This window comes from Gobio gobio (assembly GCF_949357685.1).
Source record: "Gobio gobio genome assembly, chromosome: 6".
In the NCBI taxonomy this organism is placed as follows: domain Eukaryota; kingdom Metazoa; phylum Chordata; class Actinopteri; order Cypriniformes; family Gobionidae; genus Gobio; species Gobio gobio.
The window spans coordinates 24,714,131-24,726,514 of NC_137102.1; the positions used below are offsets into that span (position 1 = coordinate 24,714,131).

The 12,384-nt window shown below is 38.2% G+C and overlaps 1 protein-coding gene across 4 annotated transcripts in view; it reads left to right on the plus strand.

The window, feature by feature from the left end:
- The window catches only part of usp33 (ubiquitin specific peptidase 33), a 68,797-nt gene that overhangs the window by 31,927 nt on the left and 24,486 nt on the right, over positions 1–12,384 (plus strand). For 2 of the 4 annotated variants that reach the window (XM_079819292.1, XM_079819290.1), the window contains exons 5-12: positions 4,850–5,002; positions 5,432–5,537; positions 5,627–5,696; positions 5,779–5,892; positions 6,005–6,083; positions 9,971–10,379; positions 10,769–10,906; positions 11,062–11,174. In XM_079819292.1, the coding sequence (XP_079675418.1) occupies positions 4,850–5,002; positions 5,432–5,537; positions 5,627–5,696; positions 5,779–5,892; positions 6,005–6,083; positions 9,971–10,379; positions 10,769–10,906; positions 11,062–11,174 (1,182 nt within the window). The remainder of the gene's footprint in view (positions 1–4,849; positions 5,003–5,431; positions 5,538–5,626; positions 5,697–5,778; positions 5,893–6,004; positions 6,084–9,970; positions 10,380–10,768; positions 10,907–11,061; positions 11,175–12,384) is intronic. The other 2 variants (XM_079819291.1, XM_079819293.1) reach the window with 1 other exon arrangement.

Sequence of the window (12,384 nt, forward strand, 5' to 3'; positions counted from 1 at the left end):
ACGGGTGGATCTGATCACATTTGTCACTCTGTGTTGATTTCAAGGCTGTTATTCTGAATGTGACCTGAATGATGAAATGAACCACTGAAGTGTGTTTTGAATCCCAGCCTGGCCTGTGGCTGAACTCCTCCATTATTAATCAGCACTCCAGTGGGGATCACCTATCCCACTAAAGCCCACTCTGATTACCCATTACCGAAACCCCACAATGCTGTCTGTGTGAACACCACTGAGAAAAGAAGACAGCCATCAGACATAATTCCTTCACAGTAACCTGCATTTATTGCAGTACACAATGCAGGCCATGTTTTTTCTTCCACAAAATGGTTTTCCTCTAGCAGGGGGCTTGTGGGTATAGAGTACTGCAGTGATGATGTATTTTTGTAGACAAACTCTGAATATCATCACCCTGGTTCCCTCATCAAAAAAGCCCAATAGGATTTTTTCATTGGCTTTTGGATTATTGCAGAAAATAAGCTCTTACACGTTTGGTTCATCAAAATAATCTTCAAAAATGAACACAACTTTTATGATTTATAAAATATATAATAATTTTAAATTGGAATAATTTGCAAGATCACACTATTATAAACACAACAAGGCTGTGAATGCGGATTAGTAAGTAGATGAGTTTTCATGTTTGGCTGGGGATGTTTAATGTCCCCAGCAACCTCTGTAGTCCCATTTAGCCAATTGCAAGAGAGCACCTTTTTCAAGAGTAAAAGCTTTAAAGTAATCACATTCATAAAGGGCTATTACTGATGTATTTTATGTCATAGAATAAAACTCATCTTAACTCTATAAAGCACTTTCAAAACCATACTCTAATAGTACAAGCATAAAATAACTACATAAAACACAGCCATATCATCCATCATGATGGACTTTAGGTTGACCGATAGTGGATAGTGGATTTTACAGATAACGAAAACAAGGTTGCACCACATTGGCCGATAACTGATTAATCAACTGATAGTTTTTTAAAATAGATACTGAATAAAAACAAGACAAAAAATAGTGCTGAATTTTATTATAGATTGAAAAGCAGGTCTGTAAGAGCCAGAAATCTTGCTTTTTTTGTAGGTGACCAAATACTTATTGTCCACCATAATTTGCAAATAAATTCTTTAAAAATCAGACAATGTGATTTTCTGTATTTTTTTTTCTCATTCTGTCTCTCATAGTTGAAGTGTACTTATGATGGAAATTACAGGCCTCTCTCTCATCTTTTTAAGTGGGAGAACTTGCACAATTGGTGGCTGACTAAATGTGTGTGTGTGTGTGTGTGTGTGTGTGTGTGTGTGTGTGTGTGTGTGTGTGTGTGTGTGTGTGTGTGTGTGTGTGTGTGTGTGTGTGTGTGTGTGTGTGTGTGTGTGTGTGTGTGTGTGTGTGTGTGTGTGTGTGTGTGTGTGTGTGTGTGTGTGTGTGTGTGTGTGTGTGTGTGTGTGTGTGTGTGTGTGTGTGTGTGTGTGTGTGTGTGTGTGTGTGTGTGTGTGTGTGTGTGTGTGTGTGTGTGTGTGTGTGTATACACATTATACATTGGTCATTCATGTTAGTTCATAGTTCAACTAATGTTAAGAGACACAACTTTAAAATCGAAAAATGTATTAGTAAATGTTGAAATTTTACCTATTCTCTTAATGAAGAGAATGAAGAACTTGCAATAAACTAATCAGAGTCTCATCTCCCATTCTCTTTAAAAGCCAGTTGCGCTTGCATCATGGTGGATTCGCTATTTACATGGTGGAATTTGTGAGTGGAAAGACTGAACACTTCTCCAGAGAGGAATCCTTTTATTTTTAATATCTGCCACGTTTGTGTTAGGGATTGGCAAAAATACTGCATGTGAATATTTGGGCTAATAAAAAAAAGAATATTCGAATATTTGTTTATTAAAATGACGTTATTTTGAGAAAATGAAAAAAAAAACACATCACATCACACGTCATAATTTCTGAACAGGCTTACGATTAGGCAATATATACAACAAGCTTAAAGGGGCTATATGCGTTTTTCTGAAATTTAAACTCGCGACTGACACCTGTGGCCAAAAAACAGAACTGCTCTCATTTTCTGCTCGCTCTCGCAGTGGTGGTGACGTCACATCCGCAGACAGCGCGGGAAAAGACGACCCGCCAGAAAATATGAAAAATAGGATACAGACTTATAGGTGCACCCACTGTGAGCGGACAAGGTGTCAGTATGCTCATCAGGAGATCTTTGAGTCATAAATGGTAAAATAAAAAGGCTATTGTTACGTTTATTTTGGGGAAAAAGTTGCATATAGCCCCTTTAAGTTATAGCTTAAGGTTTTTTTTTGTTCGAAACATTAAACAGTACAACAAAAAATAAAGGCCTCAAGAACAAAAGCATTATAAGCAAGCAGCATGAGTGAAAAAACCCCACTAATAAAGCAGACTGTGCCAGTTAATGTACTCATATACACTTGAGTCGGTATATCTAGTTATCGGGTGTAGAAAAAAACGATAATATCATGTGGATGATATTATTCTTGGGTGAGAGAACACGCCCCGCTGACAGACTGACAGCACTGTGTTTTCTGTTCTTAAACCTTTGACTAAACTTAAAGGGTTACTTCAAAGATTAGCATTAAGCTTTGTATCAGTAGAAACCCGGTAGTATATTCAAATGACAGTGCTTCCCTCCCTATTGTCCCCCTGAGACGAGAGATCTCTGTATTTTTTGTCTGGAAAAAAACCTCAGATGACGGAAAAATCGTCATTTAGCTTCATCGGAGGGTTTTTTTGTCCAGAGGCTAGAGACTACAGCCAAGTAGGAGCTAGTTTCGCATTTTTTCAACCCGCCCATAGGGGTGGGATCTCACTCACAGAATGTAAAATGCGCACGGCCCATTAGGCATTCATAACGAATTCCTATGAAAGTTAAGCTTCCATAGCCATGAAATAAAAACTCGCCAGACTGGACACGCACCGTGAATGAATGACAGTGCGGCCATGAATATACAAAATAACAAAACATGTTACAGTGACAAAGAAAATAAGAACTGAAATCAAATGCGCTTCTGATTTGTTAATGTTTCTCTTCTTAGCTGCATGAATGTATCAATTTGCTTTCTCACGCCACTAACTTTAAATGTGCAACTTCGCTGTATAATGAATGCATAAAAGCGACCAGCTGGATATAAACTGATGCAAACAGATGGTAACAATCGTGACATGAAACATTTGGGTCAGACTTGCGTGTGTTTTTGTCACATTGTTTTAACCGCTTGATGTGCTAGTAATGTTAGCGTCCTCTTAGCCTCGACGGCTAACATACTGTTGTTCTCCACTAATGCAGCATCTAGTCAACAAATGTGAAAAACGCATACAGTAGCGTATTGTATACATAGTTTCATTGTCCGTTTTAAATTCGTATCTGAAATGTTCCGCTCGTCTCGCGTGTCAAAACAAACTCTGTGAGGCGTCAGTGATTTTTTTTTTGGCCTCTAGAGGTCACTCTCGTGGAAAAACTATAGGATTGTTTTTTGCAGATAACCGATAACAAACACCAAAGAGAATAACGTTACATTCACACAGGGCGTCGACGCTTGACAGAGTCCGAAGCTTGGTTCTGCTGCAACCGTTATAGTGACAACAGCCAATCACATACATTTTCAGGTGTTGTATGAAAGCAATTGGCTAGCGTCTGAGCTAGGGTATTTGCATTGATGCTTGAAAAAGCAAGCAACGCCAGACTTCCCATATACGCTTCAGAAGAGACTGTGAAAAATAAGAAAAAATAATGAGCTTGTTTTTATTTCAGGCATTTAACCAGTGCTAATATGCTAACTCGTTTATGGGTTTTGGCCTACAAAAACACTTCACCGCAGCACCGCCTGTTAATGAGAAATGCCTGATAGTCGTGCATGTGTCTTTGTAGACGCATAAAGATTATTATTATTTTTTCGATCGTGTAAATTCCCAGTGTCATCAGTCATGAGTGTATTGTACGTACCACGATTTATAATGTAGATGAGTTTTCTATTGTGTTAGCCTGCTATGCTGTGAGTTAGAATTGATATGGGCATGTGTTACATCCTGTCCGTCACTGTAATGGTCGGAGTGGCAGATGTTGGCAGGGCTTGTCTTTGGCGCAGCTCTCATAAATGTTTTATCTGCCCCTGTCTGGCTGCAGTTGCACCAGTTGTAGTGCCGCAGTGAAAGCCAATCCAGACGCATGAATAATGCAGAGAGCCTTTAGACACCGCTGTGTGCGCAAACCTTGGCCTAACGTCACCACTCTCCATTTCCCCTACTACATTTTCATTCTTGTAGCAACACACTTCTGTTTCACCCTAAATTTTGATTGTCTTTCCGTTACATTATATGTGGAGAAGGAGATCTGCACTCAAGCTGCCTTTATTTGAGGAGCAGAAAGGCTCTGATATAGTCGCTTTGGCTGAAACCAGTAGCGGATAATTGGCTGAGGCTATTCAAACATTTACTTATTATTATTGCAGATACACATTATTTACCCACCCCTTTCTCCTCCTCATTCTCATTCATCTTCTCCTCCTTTTCCTCCCCCTTCTCAAAGCTGATATTTATATGGTTACCAATATATCAATATATTGTGCATCTAGTTATTGCAATTGGTAACACTTTAAGGTGATGTAGTTACACATTACTACATGTTCTTCTTATAGTAATAACAGTAAATTATGCATAATGAGTAAGTACAATGTAACCCTTTTTTCAGGACTTTTTCTTTATATGTGGTTTAAAGTTGTGGTTTATTTTAATTTTTTTGCATTTGGAATGTTAAACACACATACATTTTATTTTCATTCACTTGTCCACCTAAACACCATGCCTTTTTCTTCCAGGAGACGCGGCACAACCTGACGGTGAATTTGACCACTTTGAGAGTGTGGTGCTACGCCTGCACCAAGGAGGTTTTCCTGGAAAGAAAACTGGGCCCACACACACACTTGCCCAGCGCTGCCAAACCCATCTCTTCAGTACAGACCCCCAGTCAGGTCAGAGCTCTAACACAGCTTGCTTTGAATGCAAAGCAGCAAAAGTAGTGTGAAAGTTTGGTTCTGCATAGATAAAATTCTACGTTTGTATATGTATATATATATATATATATAATATGTATATGTATAAACAATATGTATATGTTTGCAAGAAATACAAGACCAATCTCGGAATGCAAATAGATGTAAGACAGAAGACTAATCATAATTCAGTATGTACATTTTACAATGACATAATATTTGTCAGTTGGAATGTTCAGCATGCAAAACAACCTTTTTTTTTTCAGTCTTTTATTTTATTTTAAAAGGCACACCTGTTAATTTTTAAACCACAGATTTTCTGAACATCGTTTAGGGGCAAACCAAACTCAAGTAATCTTATTTGCCACTTTGCATAATCATTTGCTGATCATCTCTCTGTTCTCTCAGGATCCCAAAGCTCCTGGTAGCCCCACCTCCCTGAGAATTCCTCCAGCGGGAAACTGTGATGACCTGGACATGGAAACTGAGGAGGAGGACGAACTGAGGACCAGAGGTCCTTATTTTCTCATGTTTAGAGTTTTGTGCATTTGCTCTGCATTGTAAATGCTGTTTTTAGTAACCTGATTATCTGTTTCTCCTCAGGTCTGACTGGACTGAAGAACATTGGCAATACCTGCTACATGAACGCAGCACTTCAGGCGCTCTCTAACTGGTAAGAACCTCAGAAAGCGCTTATGTGTTCTGATTGTTCTCTTCCAGTCTCTTCCACTCTCGCTTTCTGGTTTCTCTTCTAGTCCTCCACTGACTCAGTTTTTCCTGGACTGTGGTGGTCTGGTGAAGACAGACAAGAAGCCAGCGCTATGCAAGAGCTATCAGAAGCTCATTACAGACCTGTGGCACAAAAACAGGTACATTCCTCTTGTGCCATTTTCCTATTTTATTCTAATTTTAAAGCATTTTTTTCCTCAAGAAGCAAGTTTTCATTATAACTTTCATTGCTTTTGTTTTGCGTGGTTTCAGGAACTCCTATGTCGTTCCCACAAATCTATTCCAGGGCATTAAGGCTGTAAACCCAATGTTTCGTGGTTATTCTCAACAGGTATGTTTTGTTACAGTGATTTGTTTAAAAGAAAATTAGGTTTTTTTTTTGTTTTGTTTTTTTTTACTCAGCAAGGATACATTCAAATTGATTGTTTATTGAAACTTGTCAGTAAAGACATTTATAATGTTTCATAATTCTATTTTAAATAAATGCTATTTTAAATAATCCTGACTTTTTAAAATTGTAATTATTACTCTATTTTTTTATCAGATAAAAGCAGCCTTGGTGAGCATAAGAAACTTCTTTCAAGAACATAAAAAAATATTACATTACATTAATGTATTTCAAAATATTGATGCTATTTTGCAAAAAAATAAAATAAAAATAAGACACTGAAAATAATTAGCTTTAAATGCTACAAGTGAATTTAGGCATGACAACATCATAATGTGTATCAAGTCATTAAAATGGAATTTATAGACGGTTTCATCGGACGCACACACGTTGCCACGTTACGCGCCTGGCCCGAAGTTAACTTTTGGTCGGCGTTTGTTTATCGGTCTGGCAAGGGGATAGTATGGCGCACTACTCAGTAGAAACACATTTTTGACATACTATTCTTGGAAAACATGATATAAATATTAACGATCAAGCCGAGAGAATATGACACCAGCGCATAAACAGTGTGTGCGACTCAACAAAAAGCCTTAAATGCTTCATAAATATCCAGTCATACGAGAGCAGCGTCTAATGTAATTTACTTGTTATTTATTTAGCTTGTTATCAGAAATAATCTACTCTAGAAGTAACTTATTCTGGATGCGTTTACACTTGACATTAACATGCGATCACTGTGATCATCAGCCAATCGACACAGCGAGTTTACATTTGTTCACATCAAGTGGTCGCCATCTGGATAAATGATCGCATTTATGTTTCCCGCTAAATATTTAAATGTGCATTTATCACGGAGTGCAAAACAACTTTCGCTTTGTCCTCTATTAATGGCAGTGCCCATAGAGCACAGGATTTTTTGTGATGCATTCATATACAATCAATCTCAAATAAGGTACTTTATCTACAAGTTAAGTTTGCCAACATTAATCGTATGTTATGAAACAAAGAAACATGTTATTCCGATGCATTGCATGATTTAAGCATTTATAGATACTGTACAGAAAACGGCATTACATGGTCCTTAAAGGGTTAGTTCACCCAAAAATTTTTATTCTGTCATTATTACTCTCCCCATTATTACTCTCCCATGTCATTCCAAACATGTAAGACCTTCGTTCATCTTCGGAACACAACTTAGGATATTTTCTTCTTCTCTACGGTCTTACGGGTTGGGGTCGACATGAGGGTGAGTAATTAATGTATGAATTTACATTTTTGGGTGAACTAACCCTTTAAGGGGGGTGTTTCCCCCACTCTATATTGCAGACAGAAATGGGAGATTATTTATAATAAACATGCTGAAACAATAAAAACATGTAAATTAAGATAATGTTGCCCAATTAAAATGAAAGATGATAGCGCAAAAGAAAGATAACGCAGCCTCTGTTGTTATTGATTCTTTGCGGACGTCTACCGGAAGTTAAGTTTGGGCCACACAAGCACGCATGCGCAGTAACGTTTGTTTATGTTGTTGCTGTTGAAACTGTCTATAAGCCAAAATGTTTTGGAATTCTGCTTTTATAGTAAAACTCTGTTAGGCAGCATGCTATGTTTTATTGTATTTTAATTTCCTCCTCCACCTCCACCTCTTCCTCTTTCTTGCTCTCCTGTTCTTTTTTCGCCTCCTCCTTTCACAAAGCTGATATTTATATGGTATTAAATTGTATTTCACAATTTTCATTGTTCATTTGATTTACATTTTAAAAGATTTATTCAATTATTCATGTTTTTTAGGGCTCTAGAATTCCTTTAGAAATATTCATAGAGGACTAGCCTCATCCTGACTAGCCCAACTTAGTCATGAGTTTGTGGCGGGACTATCCTTTCATTTCGACCAATGACAGATGAGGTCGAACTCAAACGATCCTGCTAGCAGAGGGAATTGCATCTGTTAGAGCCTCTGTTTCACTTAGAAAAGAAAAGTCCCAGTTTTATTCTTGATTATGAGAGATTGTGTTCTCCTATATGGAGCACAAACTGATTCAGAGTCTCTCTGTATGTCTGATCTCCTCCAAACTGTGGCGTACATCCATTGTCATGCCTGGCTGGAGAGGAAGGCCGTTTGGAGAATTAGAGTTGAAATGAATAGGCTATCACAGGCTTTTCAGAGATTGTAGGAAGCATTAATCTCATTCTCAGACTTTTTTAAAGCTCAGCTAGATTGTGGACATTGTTTAACACTATTATACAGCGAAGGCCTTCTGGTCTAATGTGCTGTGTACTGTTGTTGGAAACTTGTTTGCCTACAAGGATTCTTAATACCAGGATGTTAGAATGGCAGTTGGCCATGTTGCCATGTGGATGAGCTAGTAATGACTAATGTTCTCGTAAGCTTCAGCTGTTCCTATGGCGATGGGGTCCCTGGCTAATCTGTGGTTTTCCAAAGTGATGTTTCATGAATGTTGCATTCTTTAGATAATACCTGGAAATTTTTGGTCAAAGAGTCCCTGACCGTCAATGTTCAATGTGTCAGAGAACATGCCAGGATTTGAACGCCACGTTTAATGGACAGGTCTACAAAACGAATTTAATTGAACCCAGTTCACCCAAAAATTAATATTCTGTAATGTACTGGCCGAGATATTGGGACTGGCAGATATATCTGCTTATTTTTTTTCTCAGCAACCTCCTGTTATTGGGCAGATAGACTTGCAGAATAATTAATGGTTGATTATAAATTGGGACTTTCGCACCAGAGGAACATTTTCATATTTCTTATAACTGTTGGCGGAAGGACCTGTGTTTTGGCATGTTCACACATTAAACAATTTTAGTTATCAGAACGCTTTTTGGGGGGGACTAAATTAGCTCCTACTTCAGAGTAGGATCTAACCAACGCGATAGGACCATCAGTGATGTAAGTGTACGTTGACTGGCCGAGAACACCGCCACACGCCATTTAAAAAAAAAAAAACAGTGTAAACACAGTTTACATATGCTTACTTCACGAAAATGGAAAACAGCGATAGATAGGCCGACGATGAAGTACAGGGGGGGTATCGTGCCCACGAATGAAGAATTTGCTCCCACCGTTTAGTTAATTCCCTCATTTTAGTTGCATTATAGGGAACATTTTACTATATTCAAACAAGGAAACAAATTAGTACCACATGACCATGATTTAACTGAAACTAGGGAAAAAAATTATAAAATTACCCCACAAGTTAATAAAACACTGGGACATGTTCTTAATTTGTGGCCACAATAACTATTTTTCTTCCATGTGTCATGTGCAGGGCCATGTAAAATAATGTGTTTCAGGGACTGGAAATGTTTGATTTTGTGATGCTTCATCCACACCACTGGATGGCAATGTAAGTCCATGATACTGCTACATTGGCCAGGGCAACATAAACAAAAAATACTGAGTGCACCTTTAAAGGCAGGTTAACACCAAGAACAATAACTATAAAGATAACTATGATTATTTTAGCCTTCAAGCCAACGCACAAAAACGTTCTGTTTATTATAAGCATGCATCGTCTGCTGTTTCGAACTGGGTGGATTCTGGTTGTCAAGGTTTTTCTTTCATTAGCTGGAAAAAAAAGCATTCTGAAAGTGATTCTAATGATATTGTTCCTCTGTATTGTTATCAATATAGCTGTGGTGTCAACCCTATTCTTACAGAATTTTAACGATTATTACAACTTTAAAGTTATAATTATAGTTATATGCCTTAGCGTGAATGTGCCTTAACATAGATTTTGTTAAACATTCCTTATTTTACTCTTATTTTGTAAAGCATTAAAATCTCTCTCCATCCTTAGGACTCTCAGGAGTTCCTGCGTTGTCTGATGGACCAACTCCACGAGGAGCTCAAGGAGCCCATTCCTGATCCCGAGGACCCAAACCAGCCTGTGGCCATGGATGATAGTCCCGACGAGGACAACCACAGCCAATCAGATGACTTCCAGTCCTGTGAGTCGTGTGGCAGCAGCGATCGTGCTGAAAACGAAGGCCCCAGAGTCCCAGAAGACATCAACGAAGCTGAGATGCTGATGTCAGAGCAGAACCAAAACAACCGGGACTGGCAGAAAGAGAAAAATCTCATCAACAACCTGTACCGTGCTGGTTCCCATTGCGACCTGGATAAAGACGTGGACACAACCACCGAGCCAAGGCCTATTATCAGCAGCCAAGGAGCCATTAAAGCTCAGGGCCGAACTTCAGGTGAACGTAAGGCCATTAATTAAATGCAGTTAATCATACTAACATGTCAGACTGACAAATTCACTGAAAACATTTTTTTTTCATTCTTTGCTCAGAGGTAAAAAGTTTGAAATGGCTGCTCAATGGTAGACTGTTTGCGAACATCCCAAAAGCATCTGATCTCAGGGATGTGGATATGTTTGCATCAGCTCTGCAATTTGGCACTCCAGCGTTTTCATGATTTTACTTACCTCGATGTAATGAGGAATTTTTGCCAGATTTTGTTTGCAATTACATCAAATACATTCATTCTTTAATTTCGACTGATATATGTCATGACCTTACTTGGAATAAATTGTGGTCTGTGGTTGTTTTGCTTGCTTTTATTGACTTAATTCTGTTTCCTCTTTGTTCAGATTCAAACCCTGAAAACCATGTCAGCAGTACCATCAGACCGCAGAGTCCCAGTGGAAATGAGGGAATCACATCTAGACTGTCCAGCAGTCCCCCTAAATCGTCAATGTGGCCAAACCTGAGCTCCACTCATAAGAAAGGTAGAAGAAATCACTTCGGGAATATACTACTTTTTTGGGTTATGTACTAGTTTAATTAAATGTATTCTTTTTCTTGTTGTTAGCTCATTTTCATAACCTGAACTGAAAAAGATTTGGCATTGATCCTAAATGGTTGCGGTATGTTGTGTTGACAGTACCCTCGTTCACCCCACCTAAGAGCAAGCGGCAGAGGAAATATCGCAGCATCATCTCTGAAGTGTTCGACGGCACCATTGTCAGCTCAGTTCAGTGCCTGACCTGCGACCGGGTGAGTGACGTGTGTTTTTCACACAGACATGCACCCGAACAACCTCACTTTGACAAAGTGAACGCAAGCATTTGATCCTTCAGTTAGCAGGGAAAGGCATTTTAAAAATAACAGAGGACAAATTACCTGTGATTAAGCTGATATGAAGTTCCTGCAAATAAGCTGCTACACTTTAATTTAGTATGATGTTATTATTAGTGACACTAGAAAAAACAAGTTCAAGGTTTGACAGGGCCTGCATGGTTAATAAACAGAGATATAAACTAGAGGTTGTAAATTGTCAGAAAACCCTAATCATTTTGTGTAAATATTATATTAGGACGGCCTTAACTACTGTGTACTAACATTTAAATGAATAATTTGATACAATGCACTTATTGTGTACATACATGTTTTTACATTGTACTTGCATTTAAAAAAATTGCCTGCATGTAATTACATCTGAAATTAATTTCTGTAGTTACATTTAGAATTACACTGTAGACACTTCCCTTACACCTAACCCTACCCTTAAACTTGCCCATACCAGCAAACCTGTCCCTAACTTTACCCGTATCCCACCTCAATATCAGCAAATGTGTTTTGCAATACAATATAAATACAATAAGTAAATTATAATAATTTTTTGATGTAAGTACATAGTAGTTAAGGCCACCTAATATAAAGTGGGACCAATACTTTTAATGTAGTTTTGTAGCAAGTGTATTGTATGAATATTCTACCATTTTAAAGCTAATTATTCTTAAAACAGAATAGTCTTAAGAAACATATAACACATCAAATGAGAGTATTGAGCCATTGACTTGAATCATACAGTATATATATATATTAGGGGTGTAACAATATTCAAACCAAACCAAAAAAACACAATACACCACCCATGGATCGCCCCCCACCCCCTGCTGCCCCGGCCCATTGTTGAGGTTGACCTCACTTTACCTTATGTCACAAAAAAAAAATTCTTCCTTGACATTTGATTAAATAGTAAATAGGGGTGTAATGGTACACATGTTCTTCCCGCGAATACAGCGTTGTAACCTAACCACTATTTACCACCAATAATCACCATAAGCTCCGCATTTTGTTACTTAAAAAAAAATAATTCCACAAAAGCGCAGTTGGGAGTGGAAAGTTCTGCTCGGTATCTACTGACGACACACAAATTAAAGCACACAGACGCAGACAGATAATTTCCATAATGATCAACACA